The sequence below is a fragment of the Erythrolamprus reginae genome, chromosome 5 (assembly GCF_031021105.1).
Source record: "Erythrolamprus reginae isolate rEryReg1 chromosome 5, rEryReg1.hap1, whole genome shotgun sequence".
Taxonomy (NCBI): domain Eukaryota; kingdom Metazoa; phylum Chordata; class Lepidosauria; order Squamata; family Dipsadidae; genus Erythrolamprus; species Erythrolamprus reginae.
In genome coordinates, this window is record NC_091954.1 from 17,682,196 (window position 1) to 17,706,653 (window position 24,458).

At 41.3% G+C, this 24,458-nt stretch overlaps 1 protein-coding gene across 4 annotated transcripts in view; it reads right to left on the reverse strand.

The window, feature by feature from the left end:
• CTNNA3 (catenin alpha 3) overlaps positions 1–24,458 on the reverse strand; it is a 1,220,185-nt gene that overhangs the window by 959,041 nt on the left and 236,686 nt on the right. For all 4 annotated transcript variants that reach the window (XM_070752167.1, XM_070752166.1, XM_070752168.1 and 1 more), the window contains exon 7: positions 15,339–15,542. In XM_070752167.1, coding sequence (XP_070608268.1) covers positions 15,339–15,542 — 204 coding nt within the window. The remainder of the gene's footprint in view (positions 1–15,338; positions 15,543–24,458) is intronic.

Here is a 24,458-nt window from a genome sequence, read left to right on the forward strand (position 1 = left end):
AGCTCGCCTTCAACCTTTCCTTCTTGTTTTCGCCGATCCGGCGATCTGAAAAGCGGTGGCGGCGGCAGCGGCTTTTTTTCGCCCGCCGAACAGCTGAGAGGCGCTGGCGCCCAGCCAGCTTCTTCAAAACGGTTCTTCTGGGGAATCGGAGCTTCCCCCAAGCCTCCCAGGGGGGGACCCCCCCACCTTCAGCTCGCAGCCGGGTCTGGCCTCGGAGGCCAGGGACCCCAGGCTGTGTTGCTCCTCGCTTGGGGTGGTACCCGCTGAGGGAAGGGGCCCCCAAGGAGAAAATACGGTGGGGGAGTGCCCACGGAGGGCAGAGACCCCTGACAGGAAAGCTGTTCTTAACCTGTAGAAACACAAGAAAAAACATTAAAAGGGTACAGATTTAAATAATTAATTAATCAATTAATTTAATTAAATTTAATCAAACAATATATGCTTAAGTAACATAAGTAACTCAGAAGAATAACTCAACCGTCTCTACACTTAGACTGAGTTTTTAAAACTGGCTCATGGGGGCTGCTAAGGGGGCGGTGCCAATTAATTAATTATTTAAATTAACTCAGTCAATACAAATAGGATTGGTTAACAACCCATGATGGACTCTCCTTCCAGAGTCAATGGAGAAGCTGATAATCAGTTGCTTGGCTTAACAGGCTGTGCACTGTTTGCTGCAAGGAGATAAATCGCTGGGAGGCAGAGGCCAAAGGGTGGGGGGATGTGGGGGGGGGCTACATTTGGTGTATAAGATGCACCCAACTTTTCACCCTTTTTGGGGGGATAAAAAGGTGCGTATTATACTCCAAAAAAATACGCAAAGTGTTCTGTCGGGCTCTCTGGTAGACTCCTCCCAAAAATTCACAGGTACAAATTTCAGACACACATACACGTTTGAAAATTCAAAACAATGTTCTTTATAATGAAAATTCACTTAAACTAAGCCCTCTTTTGGTATAGTAAAGAGCACTCGTCTCCAAACAAACTGGTAATTTGTACAAGTCCCTTATCAGTTCTGAGATACTTAGCTTGCAGCTGTGAGGCAATTCACAGTCCTTCTTCTTTCACAAAGTGAAACACACTTTGCTCTGGTTTAGTTTCAAAGCGGGGGAAAATCAGCACACAAAAGCAGTAAAGCAGTCACGAAACACAACAATCAGATAATCCTCCACAATGGCCAAACCCACAGGCTGCTATTTATAGCAGCCTCACTAATTACCACAGCCCCACCCAACCACAGGTGGCCTCATTTTCTTTGATAATAATCTCTCAGTTGTTGTTGCCTATGCATCGCTCTCCGCATGCGTGGCTGTATCATTAACTCTTGTTCCAAATCCAAGGAGAAGCTAGATAATTGATCTCCTTCTGAGCTGTCTGCCACACTCTCCTCCTCCCTGTCACTCATGTCTACTTGGTCAGAGGAGCCTTCATCAGCAGATTCCACTGGGGGCAAAACAGGCCTGCAGTATGTGGATGTCTCCCCCACATCCACAGTCCTTGGGGCAGGAGCTGGGGCAGAGCTAACCACAACAGTTAAGTAATGTTGTTATGGTGATGTTTAGTATCGGTTTTGAAGAAAATTTTATTTACAAGTTGGCAGTGCCTCAAGCAGTAGTTTTTCCGCAAACTTTCAAAGCATTCAAACATAATCCCAATCTTTGCAAAAATTTCCTACAGTCATGAAAGGGAAATCTCCTTCATTGAGGATTCAAGGATACTTACAAGCAGTGAACGCCTACCAAATTTTTTACTACCACATTGTGAGCATGGCTTATGCAGGACGCCCTGCATTTTTTTTCAATATCCTTCAGTGCAAATTGGGTGCTCTGGGGTGGAGCTCCATTTTTGCTACCCCACTGCGTCCCTCCCCCCGTCCAGGCAGTAGCCCACCCCTGCCTACAAATCCTTCAAACATTTTTCAGTCTTAGTTACTGTTGTGGTTAGCTCTGGCCCAGCTCCTGCCCCAAGGACTGTGGATGTGGGGGAGACATCCACATGCTGCAGGCCTGTTTTGCCCCCGGTGGAATCTGATGATGAAGGCTCCTCTGACCAAGAAGACATGAGTGACAGGGAGGAGGAAAGTGTGGCAGACAGCTCAGAAGGAGATCAATTATCTAGCTCCTCCTTGGATTCAGACCAAGAGTTAATGATACAGCCACGCATGAGGAGAGTGATGCATAGGCAACAACAACTGAGAGATTATTATCAAAGAAAATGAGACCACCTGTGGTTGGGTGGGGCTGTGGTAATTAGTGAGGCTGCTATAAAGAGCAGCCTGTGGGTTTGGCCATTGTGGAGGACTATCTGATCGTTGTGTTTCGTGACTGCTTTACTGACTTTGACGTTTTGTGTGCTGATTTTTCCCTGCTTTGAAACTAAACCAGAGCAAAGTGTGTTTCACTTTGTGAAAGAAGAAGGACTGTGAATTGCCTCACAGCTGCAAGCTAAGTATCACAGAACTGATAAGGGACTTGTATAAATTACCAGTTTGTTTGGAGACGAGTGCTCTTTGCTATACCAAAAGAGGGCTTAGTTTAAGTGAATTTTCATTGTAAAGAACATTGTTTTGAGTTTTCAAACGTGTGTGTGTCTGAAATTTGTACCTGTGAATTTTTGGGAGGATTCTACCAGAGAGCCCGACGGAACAGTTACTAGTACTATAAAGAGAGAGGCGGTACAAAAAAAATGCCACCCCAAAACCCCACCTTCAACACAGCTGATAATATCAATCTGTGCAAGTGATCCCACCAAATGTGGTCATTTAGCTGCAAGAGGATTAAATGCTCCCCACGGCTCCCCTGGAGTGTTATTTATCCCAGCAACAATCTGGCAAGGTTATTTTCAAGCTTTATTTGAAGAGGAAAACTTATTTATTTATTTTATTTATTTATTAGATTTGTATGCCGCCCCTCTCCGAAGACTTGGGGCGGCTAACAACAATAAAGAAAACAATGTAACAAATCTAATATTAAAAAGTAATCTAAAAAACCCCAATTTAAGAAACCAATCATACAAACAAGCATACCATGTATAAATTCTATAAGCCTAGGGGGGAGGGAAAAAATTTCAATTCCCCCATGCCTGATGACAGAGGTGGGTTTTAAGGAGTTTACGAAAGGCAAGGAGGGTGGGGGCAACTCTGATATCTGGGGGGAGTTGATTCCAAAGGGTTGGGGCCACCACAGAAAAGGCTCTTCCCCTGAGTCCCACCAAACGACATTGTTTAGTTGACGGGACCCAGAGGATACCAACTCTGTCGGACCTAACCGGTCGCTGGGATTCGTGCGGCAGAAGGTGGTCCCTGAGATAATCTGGTCCGGTGCCATGAAGGGCTTTATAGGTCATAGCCAACACTCCCCACGGCTCCCCTGGAGTGTTATTTATCCCAGCAACAATCTGGCAAGGTTATTTTCAAGCTTTATTTAAAGAGGAAAACTTACAAAATGGGGACAATGATTTAGGGCAAGATGATTTAGGGCAAGATTACCCACCTGTGGATTTCAACTTCCAAACTTCTTGAGCCCCCCTCCCCAAGAGGTATGTCTGGCTCAGGAATTCTAGGGGCTGAAGTCAACAGGTGGAAAAGTTGCCAGAGTTGCCTAGCCTGATTTAGGGGAGCAACCTCTGCTGAACCAACCGCCAGTGTCCGCTGCTGAAGCATATTAACTAATGAGGCAATTAAAACCCAGAACAATGCTCCACTGGGGCTCAGCCATAATTATCCAGAAGATGGAAAGATAGTTCACCAGCCAATAACCATCCAATGAGCCCGCTTTGCATAATTAATTGGCATAATTAATGAGATCTAGTGGAAACTTTTGGACTGGCTAAAAGAAGAGAACCTGCCGGTGGAGGAACAGTGAAGACTTTTGGGCAGGCTGCTCTGTGTCAGATCCAGGACTGTGAGCTGATAGAAAAAATACATTCAACCACCTCAACCAGCCCTTTGTTTATTTTTATTTTATTTTATTTATTTATTTTGTCCAATACATAATACACATTGAAGAGAAAGATAAGTAAAGAAAAGAATAGAAGAAAAGATATAAAAGTATAGGTGAACGTATTTGAAAGGAAGAAAAGATAAATGAGATAAGGAGAGACAATTGGACAGGGGACGGAAGGCACACTGGTGCACTTATGCACGCCCCTTACTGACCTCTAAGGAACCTGGAGAGGTCAATCATGGATAGTCTAAGGGAGAAATGTTGGGGGTTTGGGGTTGACACTGCTGAGTCAGGTAATGAGTTCCACGCTTCGATAACTTGGTTGCTGAAGTCATATTTTTTACAGTCAAGTTTGGAGCGGTTAATATTAAGTTTGAATCTGTTGCATGATCTTGTGTTGTTGCGATTGAAGCTGAAGTAGTCATTGACAGGTAGAACACTGCAGCATATGATCTTGTGGGCAATACTTAGATCGTGTTTTAGGCGACGTAGTTCTAAGCTTTCTAGACCTAGGACCTTTCTGCTCCATTTGCAGAGCTTAAGCAGGCTTTGGACTTTGTCTGTAGAAAAATCCCTTGAAATAAACTCAATGCATCTACAATTCCTTTGTACTTGAACTTCAAAATAACACCAGTTTGAGAATGGGAAACTCTATAGCCAGGTGCCTCTCACACACAGTGCCAATCCACCCAGAGGTGGTTTGGACAGATTCGGACATGTTCTATAAAACTGGTAGCGGGAATTTCCCCCCCACTCGCCAAACTGGGAGCGATGGCTGGCTGGCCACACCCACAAACTGGCTCTCTCAGTGGCGCCATAGGTGCAGCCATCTTGTTTTTAGTTTCTGCAGATGTGCAGAAGTTGAGGTTTCAGCACTGCGCATGCAAAGCATGTGTGCGCCCACACAGCATGGGAGGAAAGTGTTTTTAATAGGAAAGTGAACACAAGGACAAGGGGACACAATCTGAAGTTAGTTGGGGGAAAGATCAAAAGCAACATGAGAAAATATTATTTTACTGAAAGAGTAGTAGATCCTTGGAACAAACTTCCAGCAGACGTGGTAGATAAATCCACAGTAACTGAATTTAAACATGCCTGGGATAAACATATATCCATCCTAAGATAAAATACAGAAAATAGTATAAGGGCAGACTAGATGGACCATGAGGTCTTTTTCTGCCGTCAGACTTCTATGTTTCTATGAGGAAGTGAACTGGCAACTGTTCTGGTTTCTGGTAGACGTTTAGTAATTACAAATAACTCTCATTAAATGCATTATTTCATGAATAAAGCAATTCCATTTATTTCTCTGCTCTCTTGTACTTCAACACATTTCCGACATCAAACGGTACGTTATCTCTCTTCTAGCCGCATTCTTCACATTCCTTTTCCTGCTTAACTGAGACAAGATTTATTTCCTAACTACATAGCTATAAAAAAACAGTCACACTGACTAAATACAATACAAAATACTTTGGCTTACTTTAGCGTGGCGAGAAAAACACCTCCATATTTCTTTACGGCAACGTTGAAACTCCACCCTTCTTCTCCACTAGCCCCCTGATGTGCCAATTACCTCACTACAATATTTAACCCATTCCTCTCTTTAATATCTTCTTCCAGACCTCTGCTCTCTATGTTTCTGAATTCTTCTGAATTTAGGATTAACCCAGCGTGCATCGGATTCTCCCTCACTAGATCCTGAACTCATAGCCCCATCCTGTGGCATTCACTGGCTGGGGAATTCTGGGAGTTGAAGTCCAGATAGCTTCAAGTGGCCAAGGTTGGGAAACACTGCGCTAGAGGATAGCCTACCATTTTCTGTTCTTTTTCAGGGTTTGTTTTTTTAAGAACGCGGCTGTTTTGTGCTTACACTCAACAACAGGTAGACAATGTTGCTTTCCTTTCAGTGCCTTCAGTGTTGTTTAAGCTTAATAATGGGTTGGGTGAAGCTGAAATGAAATCTTAACAAGATGAAGTGCTTTTCAGCAAGGGGAACTGGGTTTGAGGGTCAAGTTGCAGCCTGCAGTGGATGGGGCAGTTCTTCTTGTTGCAATTTGAGAGGGCAGCTTGATTTCCAGCTGTCAGAATGAAGGTTGCAGTTATAGCAAAGAGTACAATCATCCAATTACTTTAAATTGTTCCTGAACGGTCAGATTTAGAAAAGAGTTACTACATCTTGATTAAATCTCAAACTGACTAATATAACATGTTCAAAGGGACCTACTATGGTTTCCAGAAGCTGTTACAAAATGAAGCCGCCAAACCTTTGTTGTCCAATATTTTCCAGGCTCTATTTAAGTTTTTAGTTTTTATATCGGTAAATTAAAGGCTGATTATCTCAGGGAGTTCCTCAGTTGCTACAAATCCATCTGGCCTTTAAGATCTGCAGAAGAGATTGTCATTGGCACTGCTCCCAAATTATAACATCCGGTCCCAAAGAAATCATCTTTAATCACTACTGTCTCCGCCTTTACAACAGCATAAAAAATGTATCTTTCATCAGACCTTCAATTTTAATTGTTATTAACATTATTTTTAGTTTTTGTTGTTGTAGTTTAGCCACTGATAGGCAGGTACTTTTGGTGCTCAAGAGGGTAGAAGGAAGGATATAAATCAAATTAAAAAATGAAATGGCTTTATCATTGCAAGGCATTTTATTTAGACTATAACTTTCAGTTATATTATCTGCAGTGCAGTAACTCAGCCCTAATTCAAACAATTCTGTTGGAACAAATTCTGCTAAGCAAGCAGTAGTTAACCAAGGGGAACAGAAGAAAAATTCCTAAATGAATCAAGATATACCTTGTGGTTATGTAGCTAAATGTTCTCCTTTTAGAATGTTTAGAATTGCATCTTAGGAATTTTATTTATTTATTTATTTATTTATTTTGTCCAATACACAATGAGGGTTTTAGTGGGTATATATCTATATACACATAGTAAAATACATGATGATGGTTATAGAGGAGATACTCATAGTAAAATACATCTAAGAAATAATAGAAAAGAAGGTATAGTAATAGAACATATCAATGAAAGAATAGAAGAAGAGATATAGGAATAGAAGAAAGGTTTAGGAGATATATGAGAGCAATAGGACAGGGGACGGAAGGCACTCTAGTGCACTTGTACTCGCCCCTTACTGACCTCTTAGGAATCTGGATAGGTCAACCGTAGATAATCTAAGGGTAAAGTGTTGGGGGTTTGGGGATGACACTATGGAGTCCGGTAATGAGTTCCACGCTTCGACAACTCGGTTACTGAAGTCATATTTTTTACAGTCAAGTTTGGAGTGGTTAATATTAAGTTTAAATCTGTTCTGTGCTCTTGTGTTGTTGTGGTTGAAGCTGAAGTAGTCGCCAACTACTTCTTTCTACTAACTACTAATTTCTAACAGACTATTTCTTCAGCTTCTATATAACCCCAGAAATGAATTCACACGATTTTCATTATTTAGATATTAAATTCCCATATCTCTGGAAAGCTCCTCAGGAGGAATATCATACTCTTGGATATTACAGTAGATTTAATTGCATATTTATTTATATAATATATGGTGCCTTTTTTAATTTGCACGTTGTATAGGCAGTGCTAAGAAGAGCAACAGGAGCAGATTTTCTTGTTTTAAATAAAAATAGATAACAGAAACAAAAAGCATGGAATATAGTTGAGATATTAAATCATGCAAAGCTCAGTCTCAGTCCTAGTGACATCCAATGTAATTGTTATCATTTTGTACGAGGACGTCTAATATAAATTTTTTTAAATACAATTTTTAAAAGTACAATGCCCATTGTACACATAAAGTGGCATAAAACACAACTAAAACAGTAGGAATGGGAACAGATTTGGAAGAGAAATATCAAATTAACAAAAGCCACAACATACAAAGAAAACCAATATAAAATGCTATACCGTTGGCATCTCCCACCCAAAAGACTAGCCAAAATGCACAAAAATTACAGTCCAATGTGTTGGAAATGTAATAAGACTCAAGGCACCTTCTTACATCTATGGTGGTTATGTCCAAAGACAAGAAAATATTGGAAAAAAATAATTGGTTGTGTCAAATAACAAATACAAAAATAGAGTATACGCCAGAGTTTTTTCTACTGGGTATTATGAGAGGTACCTATTCTAAAAATGTAAAATATTTAAGCTTGCATATTACAACAGCTGCAAGGATTGTATTTGCACAGAACTGGAATAATCCGCAAATACCTGAAGACAATGAGATCATCAAGAAAATATACGACTGTGCAGAGATGGACAGATGGACAATGGAGCTTAATAATCGAAAAGAATCGGACTATTATGAAACCTGGACAAAATGGTACCAACGGACAAAAAAAAAACTTAAAAGAAGCATTGAAATAAAATATTAAGAAATCTAAAAGCAATTTAAAGACAATATCGATAGGAATGTATATATGATGTAGATTCATCTGTAAATAGGATTATGTACACTTTTTTAAAAAATGGAAAAATTTAATAAATATACACTGATACCTTGTCTTACAAACTTAATTGGTTCCGGGACGAGGTTCTTAAGGTGAAAAGTTTGTAAGACGAAACAATGTTTCCCATAGGAATCAATGGAAAAGTGATTAATGCGTGCAAGCCCAAAATTCACCCCTTTTGCCAGCCGAAGCGCCCGTTTTTGTGCTGCTGGGATTCCCCTGAGGCTCCCCTCCATGGGAAACCCCACCTCCAGACTTCTGTGTTTTTGCGATGCTGCAGGGAATCCCAGCAGGGGAATTCCAGCATCGCAAAAACGGGTGCTTCGCTGGCAACGGAAGTCCGGAGGTGGGGTTTCCAATGAAGGGGAGCCTCAGGGGAATCCCAGCAGCGCAAAAATGGGTGCTTTGCTGGCAACGGAAGTCCGGAGGCGGGGCATCCCAGCGGTGGCGGTGGGTTTGTAAGGTGAAAATAGTTTGTAAGAAGAGGCAAAATAATCTTAAACCCCGGGTTTGTATCTCGAAAAGTTTGTATGATGAGGCGTTTGTAAGATGAGGTATCACTGTATATTTTAAAAACACACACACAACTAAAACAGTTAATAAATGGATTAAAAAGTGTAAAAACCAAACTCAAAAAAAGATAATAGACCTAGGTTTATTAAAACTAACAGTGCCACCTTACTAGTTCCCCAATCCTAACCCTGGGGTACCCTGATTTGCCAGCATAACCAGGTCTAAACAGATCTCCAGAAGCTCAGCAGTGCTGAAGCCAATTTCAATTCAGGGGAGGGAAGATTCCGTAGAACTGGGACCACAGCAGCAAAGGCCCACCGCTACAGTGTGTTTGTTAGGAAATATGTATTGTTACTTCCCTTTGTTAGGAAATGTGTGTTGTGAGCCCATATGAAAATGGAAAGTAGATCAATCCTGAAATGTTGCAGAGAGATAACCCTAAAATAAATCCATAGTGCCTTCTTAGTGTTTACTCAACTATGCCCATTTATGATTCCATCACTTTTTGTACAAATAGCATCTAAATACACATTTGTAGTTGTTTTTAAGCATTTAGTCATGTCCAACTCTTGGCAACCTTATAGGCAAGTGATCTCCACGTTACCCTGTCAAGCACACTTAAACATAGAAACATAGAAGTCTGACGGCAGAAAAAGACCTCGTGGTCCATCTAGTCTGCCCTTATACTATTTTCTCTATTTTATCTTAGGATGGATATATGTTTATCCCAGGCATGTTTAAATTCAGTTACTGTGGATTTATCTACCACGTCTGCTGGAAGTTTGTTCCAAGAATCTACTACTCTTTCAGTAAAATAATATTTTCTCATGTTGCTTTTGATCTTTCCCCCAACTAACTTCAGATTGTGTCCCCTTGTTCTTGTGTTCACTTTCCTATTAAAAACACTTCCCTCCTGGACCTTATTTAACCCTTTAATATATTTAAATGTTTCGATCATGTCCCCCCTTTTCCTTCTGTCCTCCAGACTATACAGATTGAGTTCATTAAGTCTTTCCTGATACGTTTTATGCTTAAGACATTCCACCATTCTTGTAGCCCGTCTTTGGACCCATTCAATTTTGTCAATATCTTTTTGTAGGTGAGGTCTCCAGAACTGAACACAGTATTCCAAATGTGGTCTCACCAGCATTCTATATAGCGGGATCATAATCTCCCTCTTCCTGCTTGTTATACCTCTAGCTATGCAGCTAAGCATCCTACTTGCTTTCCCTACCGCCTGACTGCACTGTTCACCCATTTTGAGACTGTCACTTCTTTCAATTGTATGTTCAACTTTGTATCAGGTTTGATGTTATCAACCCAAGTGTGTTCTTTACTTGCCCCTTCTTCGTTGTCAACTCACCATCACTTTTCCAATGAACTATACATTAGATATGACTTAAAGCATGCTCTTAGACAATAAATAAAAATGTTAGTATCAGGTGCAAAAAATCAGGGACCAAGGCTATTTAAATGAATACAGATTTATGGCATGCTAACACTCTGTACAAGAATCTGAGCTATTAGTAGTCAAGGCAAATTGGTCGTAGATAAGAGTCAACAGAATTTAAGGTGGTCTGGATTTAAATCTCTTAGATGTCATCAGACTTGAGTCTGGTGACATACTTGACTCCTCCCTCAGGCTAAGAATCAATAATAAAATTTTAGTCCAACATAACTGGAGGCCAGTAGATAGATGGAAGTAGGGTTGAAATACATCTATAGCAATGTATATAATTTCAGAATGTATTTTGTTCTACACGGAATATCATATGTGGGTAATGTTGGCATTTGGAACCATTATGCTAATTCAGAAGAACATTTTAGGGCAAGTGCACTTGAATTTTGTGTGTGCAGCAGTATAATCCAAAGTACAATGCAATTTTTCACCTGAGTTGCATAAAACAAAATCCATTCCTTGATTTGTGTAGCTTTTACTCTGCGATGAACTCATTGCTCATTGCTATAAATGAATACATTTATATAAATTTATATGAATAAATAAATAACACATTTAATACTTTAAATAAAGTAAATGGCATTAGACTATTAAGTAATATGGGAATCTGAGACATGAATTTTGTACCCTCTGAAAACAACATTGCAGCAATTTCTATAACTACATCAGATACAAAAAACCCACAGGATCTTATTTTTAAACTACCAAATCTCTGTTTTCATAAGAATTTGCCTATGTGAAGAAACAAACCAAATAGATGGCTTAGAAGATTGTTATTTCTTACTTAATTCTCCACCTGCAATAAGTAAACATTAGAGTAAAATTTTAGAAAATACACAGTGTTTGTACATTATTAAAGTAAATAATCAGTGTCTTTGAAATTCACTTGTATTAATAAATCCCACCATTGCTGAATACGAAGAGCAGCATAAGGGAGCACATAGTGAATATTATTTTTAACAAGAAATATATTTCATTAATATGCGCAAACATGATGATTTAAACAAGCCCTATACCCTGAAAATGACAAACAGGGTCCTATGATGAGATAATCCGACTACAGTAACCAGTAAAACCAAGAAGAGTCATATCCCACTTTTACAAAGGTTGCTTACTGAAAATCAATTACAAAAACACCTCTTCAACTCCCAAAATTCCTAGCCAGCATGCTAGGAGCACCAAATATATCTCAGTTTTCATCAATGTTTTAAGGGCAAACTGTTGGCCCAGCTTCCAAATGTACAAATTAATTTCTTACAAAATAAATTTTTCCAAGCCCAATGTTGCCTAATGTTGGATACATGGCTACTGAGTGTTGAGAAAAAGGCCTGGCTAAATACTTTTAAAGACTGGCTAAAAATTTATCTTCAGCATCATGATGGGTCTTCTATTATATCTTGCTAGACCAAATCCACTCCACCAAGAAACAACAAATTGGAGACCAAGTTCAGCACGATGGTTTTGCCTTGGAAGCTTTTCTGACACTGGGATAAATTCAAGTTATGACAGCTCTTAGATTTAGATTTAATTGGATTTATATGCCGCCCCTCTCCGAGGACTTGGGGCAGCTCACAGCATGTACAGAAAAAACAGGAAACAATAATAACAATCCAATTATACCTTAAAAAACAATCTTAGAATTCTAATTTAAAACTATCAATATCATTCATTCAGCAGTCAAACTAAGCATTCATCGATCAAACTAAGCATTCATCGGGAGGTCTAAGGAAACCCCTGGCCTGGTGGAAAAGATGAGTTTTTAAACTTTTTCGGAAGGCAAGGAGGGTGGGGGCAGTACGAATCGCTGGGGGGAGCTGATTCCAGAGGGCCGGGGCCCCTACAGAGAAGGCTCTTCCCCTAGGTCCCGCCAGCCGACATTGTTTGGTTGACGGGACCCTAAGGAGACCAACTCTGTGGGACCTCACCAGTCGCTGGGATTCGTGCGGCAGAAGGCGGTCTCGGAGATAATCTGGACAAAGGATCTTTAATATAGGACTGCAAATCAAAATTTACCAACCTAAAGCTAGAATACAACAGGGACCTAGTTAAAATCTGTTTCAAACCAGACCAGGATCTCAAACAGCTCACAATAAATAAATTCCACAGAGCCTTGACATTATTCTACCATTAGTGTTTTGGAAAACAAGTTACAGAATCCACTGTATATGTAGGAAGAACTTGCCCCAATCAATTTGTTAACAGTGAATCACTGGACCCTGTGTTGCTACATTGTCACGTCTAAGAAGACAGGTGCTACAAACTTCTAATAAATTCTTAGACCATTTTCTGGGTGATCAGATTTTATTAAATGGGAAACTCCTGGCAAATAACAACCCAAAATCAAAATGTGCTGTTGCTAAGTTGGTATTTGAAACCTGCAGAATTCATGCTTTTCAAGTGGAAAATCAATTTGGATTCTGGTTGTTTTGTGTAGAGTATTGCACAAAGCATTAGAATGGTGTATTATTCTTACCTTCTTTTACTCTAAATGAAAAAATCTTGCCCAGAACAGTGCAGGGATATATATCCATATATTTGCCAGGAGTCAAGATTGACTCGGAAAAAAAATAGAAATAATGTCAGAACCTTCACTGCATCTTTTAATAAAACTAGAAGGCTAAAAAATTTTTTTAAATGATTTGTGTTCTGTTCTGCTGGTTATTGTGGTAATGTGATTGTCAAGGGATTATAGAAATTGTTTCAATCTAAAGAGACTTCAGGCATTTTCAGATCTGAAAGACTACACAGAGGATAAGTAACCAGGAAAAATATTATCACAGTGACTAATCCTGCTCCAATGGTCATCTGTCCTTTGGCCTGACAGAACAGAGCCTCAAACCTATAGCTCTATATGTAGGACAACTATGAATAATGGATAAATTCTACCACTGACCTCTTATACAAGTTTTCTAAGCACAAATTCTAACTAATAACTCCTCCCTTAGATGGTGGGGATAGAAACATTTCCTGTTTTGCATCACCTTCCTTGACCTAAAATGGTCACCTAACATCAAAAACATCATAAAAAAAGCACAACAAAGAATGTTCTTTCTGCGCCAGCTCAGGAAGCTCAAGCTGCCCAAGGAGCTGCTGATACAGTTCTACAGAGGAATCATTGAGTCTGCCATCTGCACCTCTATAACTGTCTGGTTTGGTGCTGCAACCCAACAGGACCCACACAGACTTCAGAGGACAATCAGAACTGCAGAAAAAGCAATTGCTGCCAACCTGCCTTCCACTGAGGACCTGTATACGGCACGAGTCAAAAAGAGGGCGGAGAAAATATTTACTGACCCTTCACATCCTGGACACAAACTGTTTCAACTCCTACCCTCAAAACGTCACTACAGAGCACTGCACACCAAGACAACTAGACACAAGATCAGGTTTTTTCCGAACGCCATCACTCAAATAATTCCCTCAACACTGTCAGACTTTATACTAAATCTGCACTTCTATTTCTACTAGTTTTTCTCATCATTCCTATCACCCATTTCCTCCCATGTTGACTGTATGACTGTAACTTGTTGCTTGTATCCTAAGATTTTTATTAATATTGCTTCTTCATTGCTTATTTGATCCCTATGACAATCATTATGTGTCGTACCACATGATTCTTGACAAATGTATATTTTATTTTATGTACGCTGAGAGTATATGCACCAAGACAAATTCCTTGTGTGTCCAATCACACTTGTAGTATTAGTCTTCTCATTGTTCCTATCACCCATCTCCTCCTACTTATGATTGTATGACTGTAACTTGTTGCTTGTATCCTTATTATTTATATTGATTTTTTCCTGTTATAATTTTATTGCTTATTTGTACCCTATGACTACATTAAGTGTGGTTTTTTTTAAATTTAGATTTATATACCACTTCACATTGCTTTACAGGCTTCTCTAAGTGGTTTACAAAGTGTAAGCATATTGTTCCCAACAATCTGGGTCCTCATTTTACCGACCTTTGGAAGGATGGAAGGCTGAGTCAACCTTGAACCGACTAAGATTCGATCTGCCAAACTGCTGGCAGCCGGTGATCAGCAGAATTAGCTTGCAGTACTGCATTCTAACCACTGTGCCACCGAGGCTCTAAGTGTTGTATTTTATGATTCATAACAAACATATCTTTCCTTTTTATGTATACTGAGCATAAACACCAAAGACAAATTCCTTATGTATTCAATCACACTTGGCCAATAAAGAATTATAATCTAATCCTAATCCTAATCTAATCTAATATTCTGTCTGAAAAATAAAAATAGAAAAATGATCCCTACCATGGTTCTGTGCACCTACATATGTTGCATGCAATTTCTAATACAGTGTTCCCTCAATTTTTGCGGGTTCGAACTTCGTGAAAAATCTATACCACGGTTTTTCAAAAATATTAATTAAAAAATACTTCGTGGGTTTTTTCCCTACACCACGGTTTTTCTCGCCCAATGACATCATATGTCATCGCCAAACTTTCATCCGCCTTTAATAAATATTTTTTTAAATAAACTTTAATAAATATAGTGAGTAAAAATCTAAATGATTGCTAAGGGAATGGGAAATTGCAATTTAGGGGTTTAAAGTGTTAAGGGAAGGCTTGTGATACTGTTCATAGCCAAAAATAGTTTATTTACTTCCGCCTCTCTACTTTGCGGAAATTCAACTTTCGCGGGCGGTCTCGGAACGCATCCCCTGCGAAAATTGAGGGAACACTGTATACCAGATCCAAAACAGTTTATTCTCCCTTTATAAAAGTTACATAATTGTAATAAAAGAAAAGTAGCATAACAAGACTTTTAAAATCATTTGCCAATTTACCATATATACAAAATGACGAGAATTGTTTGAAAACCAGTGCTAAATAAAGGATGCCACTAACTATTGGGTTAACTTTTGGAGGCCATGTAGAAAATTTACAGACTTTTTAAAAACAACAACAACAATGGAATAGTGATTGACTTACGTTATTCATGTACTCTGAAAGGAGGTCTTGAAGGGCTTGGCGGATGGCATTACATTCAGTGATAATGCGCTCACGGTGTAGATCACGAGTACAGGTGGAATCTGCTAATAAAGCAGCTCCGCTGATAATTCCCTCCAAACGTTTTTCAAGTGATGGACGTATTTCGTCTTCCCTTGCAGTCATAGAATCCAAGGCAACCAAACTCTAGGGAAAATAAAAAAGAATATTATTATTATTATTATTATTATTATTATTATTATTATTATTTATTAGATTTGTATGCAGCCCCTCTCCGTAGACTCAGGGCGGCTCACAGCAATAATAAGAACAATATACGGTAACAAATCTAATAATTAAAAAACTAAAAAAAACCTTATTTAAAAATAAAACATACATGAGTGATTGTGAGCAGTGATTCCCGGTCCAGATAGGGCCGCAACTGGTGCACCAGGCAAACCTGGGCAAACGCCCCCCTCACAACAGCTGAAAGATGGTTCTCTAATGTGAGCTGTGGATCGAGGAGGACGCCCAAGTTGTGGACCCTCTCTGAGGGGGTCAGTGATTCCCCCCTCAGGGTAATGGAAAGACAGATGGAATTGTCCTTGGGAGGCAAAACCCACAGCCACTCCATCTTATCAGGGTTGAGTTTGAATATCAAGGAAGCATAGATTAAACTTCAAGGGAACACTGTAATGGGGAATAAAATAATAGTTTGATATTTTCATACAAAGAGGTGAGCCTTTTCAATAACTGCAACCTAATGATGGAAATACTTTCTTGTGTAGATCATTCTAGCTATGCATTTATTATAACTGAGATCATATACTATAATTTATATATTTTCCACTACACGGAGTTCACATTTTTTAACTTAGTGTAATCATTTATTGTGCTGAATGAGCCAGTTTTTTTGTTTCTCTCTTTGCTATTTATTCATAATATTACTACGCTTTCTTGCTATTTTTATTTGAACATTTCATTTCACTTCAAATCATACAAGGAGAAAGGACAAAATTCACATAAATATATTCATGTCAACAAATTCATGCCAGCCTTACTCATGTTTGAATATTTTCCCCTGCTTTTGAGTCTCTATAACCTTCATTTTTTTAAAAAAAAATCAGTGACAACAAAAATCAAGTAAAATTGAACATTCTTATTCAGATGACATTAAATTAGTCATTTCAGAACAACAGAAAAACATAGTTTTGGATAAAATAAAAGATCCAACTCCAGCGGTCCTTGGAAGAAGCCGATTATCTACGTCCTCAGCAGTCTGGATTCAGGCCCAGCTACAGCACGGAAACTGCTTTGGTCGCATTGATGGATGATCTCTGGCGGGCCCAGGACAGGGGCTTGTCCTCTGTCCTGGTGCTTCTTGACCTCTCAGCGGCTTTCGATACCATCGACCATGGTATCCTTCTGCGCCGGCTGGAGGGGCTGGGAGTGGGAGGCACTGTTCTACAGTGGTTCTCCTCCTACCTCTCCGGTCGGTTGCAGTCAGTGTTAGTGGGGGGTCAGGGGTCGAACTCTAGGTCTCTCCCTTGTGGGGTACCTCAGGGGTCGGTCCTCTCCCCCCTACTATTTAATATCTACATTACTTCTTGGGTCACCCCTGCCTCAGGCTGGGAGCTAGGTGAACAGGTGCCAATCAGCTATTGAGAAAAGATGGGGGAGGAAAAGGAACCCCCCCCCCCCGCAACTCCTGCCGTTGCTGGTCTCCCTGCCGCTTTCCAATGAGGATGAGGAGGATGGGAGGGGGGATTAAAAATATTGGAAAAACGAGGGAGAGTCACAAGGTTATTATTGCCACACAATGCCTTTTCATCTCAACTGCGGGCGGAGTGAGCGCTTCGCAAAGGGAAAAAGACTGTAGCCCAGACTGCTTTGGCATGGCGCGGCTCGACTCTCCTTTTTTCCCCTGCTGCTGCTGGGTGCTCCTCGCTTTTTTCCTCTTTCCTGGCCTCAGGAGGTGGCCACGTGAGGCAGGAGGGGAGCCGGGCACGCTAGAGGGAAGCTCCTCTGAGGCCAAGAAGGAGGAAAGAGGAAAAAAGCGAGGCACACGCAGCAGCAGCAGGAAGGAGAGGAAAGGAGAGCCCAGCCGAGACTGGTAATCCAGGAAGTGACTGCCACTTGTCAGCTGTGTATGCAGCTTCATTTCCACCAGTGGAACTCTGTTCCACCCCGTCCTGCCTGCTGCCTACCCCTGTAGGTATGTGTATGTTAAATCTATTAAATTCTGTTTCTTCCAAAATGAAACAATATTTTGTTTTGTTTTTAACAAGAAAACCACCCAATATGAACCATATAATGTGCAAATTAAAGAGAGCAGCTCCTAATTCATGAAAATTGCAACAGGCATTATAAATTCATAAAGTTATTAACATTCCTTCATCATAGTTTTTTTTTAAAATCCTCTTGGAACTTCTCGCAGCAGGGTGGGTATGGATGATTGCAAGCAGGAACTTTAGCACTAAAAAGCGAGACTCTATTGGGAGTCTTTTCCAATTACAATGGAAATGCTTGAGAATTAGTCGTATTTAATTAAAGAAGAAATATCTTTTGCTGCTGCTTCTTTCACAAAAGATAATCAAACCATAGTACAACAGTTTAGACTTAATGTAGGGGAGGGAAATAATTTTGAAAATTAAGCCAGTGTTTGTCAAGCTTGACAACTTTAAGGCATAATGCCCAGAATTCTGGAAGTTGAAGTCCACATATTTTAAAGGTTGTCAAGCTTGAGAAACATTGAATTGCACATTTGTGCTATAATATCGGAACAAATAAATTAAATTCCAAATGTCTCACTGCTGGGGGATTGACTCTGGCCCAAGCACAGGATTGTCACACACACTTTCAAGCTAAATGATCTGAGTAGAGAGGGTTTCTGAGGAAGAAAAGCCTTATCCTGATCCAAAGTCATCCATAAGACATCCAGCTGTTGGTTCTCAATGGAGACTAAGTGGAGCAAGTGGCCAGTTTAAAGTTTTTGCATGTTGTCATAAAAGAGGACCTGACCTGGGACACTCACATGGCAGCACTGATCAAAATGGCCCAGCAGAGATTATTCCATCTCTCCGTCCATAACCCTGGGGGGGGGGGAAACTATTGACCCCCTCAGAGAGGGTCTGCAACTTGGGCGTCCTTCTCGATCCACAGCTCACATTAGAGAACCATCTTTCAGCTGTGGCAAGGGGGACGTTTGCCCAGGTTCGCATGGTGCACCAGTTGCGACCCTACTTGGACCGGGACTCACTGCTCACAGTCACTCATGCCCTCATCACCTCGAGGTTCGACTACTGTAACGCTCTCTACATGGGGCTACCTTTGAAAAGTGTTCGGAAACTTCAGATCATGCAGAATGCAGCTGCGAGAGCAATCATGGGCTTCCCAAGGTATGCCCATGTTACACCAACACTCCGCAGTCTGCATTGGTTGCCGATCAGTTTCTGGTCACAATTCAAAGTGTTGGTTATGACCTATAAAGCCCTTCATGGCATCGGACCAGAATATCTTCGGGACCGCCTTCTGCCGCATGAATCCCAGCGACCAGTTAGGTCCCACAGAGTTGGCCTTCTCTGGGTCCTGTCGACTAAACAATGTCGTCTGGTGGGAAGAGCCTTCTCTGTGGCAGCCCCAGCCCTCTGGAACCAACTCCCCCCAGATATCAGAGTTGCCCCCACCCTCCTTGCCTTTCCTCAAAACCCACCTCTGTCGTCAGGCATGGGGGAATTGAAATTTTCCCTTCCCCCTAGGCTTATAGAATTTATACATGGTATGTTTGTATGTATGATTGGTTCTTTAAATTGGGGTTTTTTAGATTATTTTTAATATTAGATTTGTTTACATTGTCTTTTTATTGTTGTTAGCCGCCCCAAGTCTGCGGAGAGGGGCACATACAAATATAATTAATTAATTAATTAATTAATAAATACTGGCTGAGGCTTCTCAGGAAACAACAACTGAATGAAAAACTGTTTGTAACCTACTGCTATACCATAGAGAGTGTTTTAACTTACTGCAACTGTGAATGGTTAGCCAATTGCACAGTGGCAAATAGGGCAGAGCTCCAGAGGGTTAATGTCATTGCCCAGAGGATCACTGGTTGCCCTCTCCCCTCTTTGGAAGAGTTTTATAGAGTTCAAAACATTCTTAAAGATCCATCTCATCCTGGGCACTCTTTTTTTTGAACTACAGTGGTACCTCTACTTGAGAACTTAATTCATTCCGTGACCAGGTTCTTAAGTAGAAAAGTTCGTAAGTAGAAGCAATTTTTCCCATAGGAATCAATATAAAAGCAAATAATGTGTGAAAACCCATTAGGAAAGAAATAAAAGCTTGGAATTTGGGTGGGAGGAGGAGGAAGAAGAGGAGGACAGTTGCTGCAGAAGGAAGAAGGTGAGTTGAATCAAAAAAATCCAAAACTTTAAGGCTTAAAAAAGAAAGAGGGACTCTGAGGCGGCGAGGAAGAGACCTTGTCTCCCAAACACCCAGCGCGAGGCTGTCTTCCATACTCAGAAACTCAGGTAGGCAAGAGGGGGGAGCCTCCTGCTCCTTTGACCGAAAGGCGGTGGCTGCTGCTGCTGCTACCTGCTTCCTCTTCCTTCCCATGTTGAAGGGCTCCCCTCTCCTCTTGCTCACTTGCTTTGAAGCCAGCGCCTTTCCTTCATTGTGGTGATTCTTCAGTTTGGCTGTAGCTGAGTTGATCCGGCCAGGGCAAAGCGCCCCCTTTTACCTTCCCACGCCCAGATGCTCCAGGAGGTAACCTCATGCCAGGTGTATGGGAGGCAGTGCAAAGGAATCACCACAGCAAAGTGGTTTATTTCCTCTCCAAGCACCAAGAGAAAGGAAAATGCTCCGTTTGCTCTGGGCTGCCCAGAGCGAAGGGAACAGTTCTTTTCTCTGGGTACTGGCAGAGGTTTATTCCCTCTCCAAGCGCCCAGAGAAAGGAAAATGCTTCATTTGCTCTGGACAGCCAAAGCCTCCTTAAGTGCCACCGAAAGGCTCCTCTGGCAACCCAGAAAAGTCCAAGATGGCCAGGATTAAAGGGGGAATGGCAGGAAAGTGGCCAGGCTTTCGTGCCACTCTCAAATTTCCTGGGAAATTTTTCTGGGCTCAGGTTCTTAAGTAGAAAATGATTCTTGAGCAGAGGCAAAAAAAATCTTGAACACCCAGTTCTTATCTTGAAAAGTTCTTAAGTAGAGACGTTCTTAGGTAGAGGTGCCACTGTATTACCATCTGGCAGATGGTCCAGGACAATAAAAGCAAGGACAACTAGACTGAAAAACTACTTCTATGCCAGCACAGTAACTATACTGAATACTGTATAGTCAGTGGTAGGATTCACCTGGTTTGGTTGCACCAGTTGTTAACATTCTGCACTGGCCCCGCCCCGTCCACCCCACCCAGTCACTCCTCATCTTGCACATTCATCTGTCATAGCTGCTGTTGCTCTCTGTCTGATTCTCTTGCTTGCCTCGACCACATGGTCTCTGAGGACAAGGCAGCTTGCCTGCTCCCCACACAGCCCAGCTGATCTACCCTAATCTGCCTGGGTGAGTGACTGTAAGCAGCAAGGCCCAAATCCCGGGCTGCCTCCCATGTGGCCCAGTCAGCTTCCCTGCATTCCATGCTTACACAGCACTCTCTGCATGACCCAGCTGAGCGCCCAGATTAATCTGGATGATCTTGCAAGCAGCAAACACTGAATCCCAGCCTAGCTGTCTCTCACATCAACAGCCAGGTTGCCTGCCTTCCCCACTGCCTTCCCCACAGTTCCTGAAGTGAAGCGTGCTTACCTGCTAGTGTCTCATTGCCTGCTCACTGGCAAGATTGGATTGGATTGGATTGGATTGGATTGGATTGGATTAGATTAGATTAGATTAGATTAGATTAGATCAGATCAGATCAGATCAGATCAGATCAGATCAGATCAGATTAGATTAGATTAGATTAGATTAGATTAATTGGATTTATATGCCGCCCCTCTCCGTAGACTCGGGGCAGCTCACAACAATGGTAAACAAAACATAGTAACAAATCTAATATTTCGCAATCTAAATTACAGTTTTAAGTTAAAAAATCCAAAACAGCCCCAATATATAAAAAACAAGCACACAATCGAATCATACACAAAAACTACATGGGCAAGGGGGAGATGTTTCAATTCCCCCATGCCTGACGGCAGAGTTGGGTTTTAAGGAGCTTACGAAAGGCAAGGAGAGTGGAGGCAATCCTAATCTCTGGGGGGAGCTGGTTCCAGACGGTCGGAGCCACCACAGCGAAGGCTCTTCCCCTGGGTCCCGCCAGACGACATTGTTTAGTCGACAGGACCCGGAGAAGGCCCACTCTGTGGGACCTAACCGGTCGCTGGGATTCGTGTGGCAGAAGGCAATCCCGGATGCTGCAGAGACAGATTTCCTACATACCAGTGGTGGGTTGCTAATGGTGCAGTAGGTGTTTTCGCACTGGTAGCAGCCACTAGATTGCATAATTTACATACAACTACTCTGGTGCCAGTCCTTCGGGTGCAGCCATCTTTCTTCTTAAATATTTGCTCTTTTTTGCTTCCTGCACATGCGCAGAAGCAAAATCTTGCAAGTAGACACTCGCTGGGAGGCAGGACCAGGCATTTTAAGTGATGTGGGCATGACTAACTTTGATGTCAAGTTGATCATGCCCACCCAGTCACATGACATGGGGTGGGCAGCAGGCAGGACGGGGTGGAACACAGTTCCACCGGCGGAAATGAAGCTGCCTGTGCAGCTTCAGTTGACCGACAGCAATCACTTTCTGGATTACTGGTCTCGGCTCAGCTCTCCTTTTTTTTCCCTCCTGCTGCTGCTGTGTCTGCACTCTTTGCTTTTTTCCACTTTCCTCCTTCCTGTCCTCGGATGAGCTTCCCTCTCTCCTGCCCAGCTCCTTTCCAGCCTCAAGTGGCCACCTCCTGAGTCCAGGAAGGAGGAAAGAGGAAAAAAGCGAGGAGTGTGCAGCAGCAGCAGCAGGGGGGAAAAGGAGAGCTGAGCAAAAGCCATGCCAAAGTGGTCTGGGCTACGGTCTTTTTCCCCTTGCAAAGCCTTTGCTCTGCCTGCAGCTGAGATGAAAAGGCATTGTGCGGCAATAATAACCTTATAACTCTCTCTCAGCTTTCCTATATTTTTAAATCCCCCCCATCCTCTTCCTCCTCCTTGGAAAGCGGCAGGGAGACCAGCACTGGCAGGAGTTGCAGGGGGCCCTCTTCCTCCCCCCTCTTTTCTCAATAGCTGATCGGTACCATTTGCCTAGCTACCCATCCTGAGGCATGGGGTGAACCAGGAAGGAGAGCACGGGAAAGCAAAGCAAATTGTCACCCCAGCCACCGACACTGGTGAGGTTGTAAGTCGAGGACTTAACAGTTCACTTGAACGATGATGATCGTTCAAGCCACTGCCACCTGGTCACATTACCGGCAAGCCACTCCTACCCAGTCACATGACCATTAAGCCACATCCACACGATAAACCACACCCACAGTGTGGCAGTAAAAATTTTGGCTGCCCATTATTGCACATGACTACCTAGTCACATCCACCCAGCCACACCCACAGAACCTTATTTAAATCCCACCACTGCTAGTGTAATATTAATGCAGTATCAGAGGTTTCCAATTCAAGTGTATATAATGTGAAGGATGTGTATTTTTTTATTTTTACAGTTTTTAAAATGTATGATGTATAGTGTTCCCTCGATTTTCACGGGTTCGAACTTCGTGAAAAGTCTACACCACAGTTTTTCAAAAATATTAATTAAACAATACTTTGCAGTTTTTTCCCCTATACCACGGTTTTTCCCACCCGATGACGTCATATGTCATCACCAAACTTTCGTCCACCTTTAATAAATATTTTTTTAAATAAACTTTAATAAAGAAACATGGTGAGTAATAATCTAAATGGTTGCTAAGGGAATGGGAAATTGCAATTTAGATTAGATTAGATTAGATTAGATTTATTGGATTTATATGCCGCCCCTTAGGGGTTTAAAGTGTTAAGGGAAGGATTGTGATACTATTCATAGCCAAAAATAGTGTATTTACTTCCGCATCTCTACTTCGCGGAGATTCAACTTTCGCGGGCGGTCTCGGAACGCATCCCCCGCAGAAATTGAGGGAACACTGTATACTGAAGGTGGCATTTAATTTCGTTATATGTGGTGCAATGGCAATAAAGTAAATTAAAGTCTCACTCTCACTTCATCTCTAAACCGAACCTCAGGGCTGCTTCTACAATATAGGACAGGTGAGAAAGACACTGCAAAGGTCTATTCTAAACCTGAACTCTGTCATTCATTTTATTTTAGCAAGTCTAGAGCCAATGGGTACTTCAAGGTAAGTGGCTCAGGGAAAGCCAGTTAGATAAATATTCAGATGACATGTACTACTTATACTGTACGTTAATATTTCTGAAACCTCTCAACCAGTCCATAACCTTTCAGAGCTTGTCATGTTTAGGAACTGACACTGCAATTTAATTTAATGCAAGTACCATTTTACAGTTAAAAACTCTTGGTGACATTTGTTAAGCTTACTCGGGCAGGCAGTGCTATCACTGACGTCCCAAGTCTCCTTAATTTTCTTTATAGTTTATTTGTGTGCTGCAGAAGAAAAGATAAATCCTATAGAGAAAGGCAATGAAAACCTCAGACAGGATCACCGAGATAAGGACATTTCAATGCCTGAAATCTGAAATGTTAAACGCAATCGGCTTTTTCTGTCGGGCAAAGCACAGATGTGAAAGCTGAACACTGAGAAAAAAGCAAGAGTAAGCAAATAGATTTATTTCATTTTTTAAATTTAAAATATTAACAGAAACTCACATACAGGTAGTGAATTCTGGGAGTTGAAGTCCACAAGTCAAAAAGTTGCCAAGGTTGTAGACTTCTGATCTAATGTGCAATTCATTCATTCATTCATTCATTCATTCATTCATTCATTCATTCGATTTCTATGCCGCCCCTCTCCAAAGACTCGGGGCGGCTTACAATGTATAAAAACCCAGTAAATTACAATAAAATGAATCCAATGAAATTTAAATTACATGGTTATCTAAAATCCTTAATTGTATTAAAAATCAATCACATCCA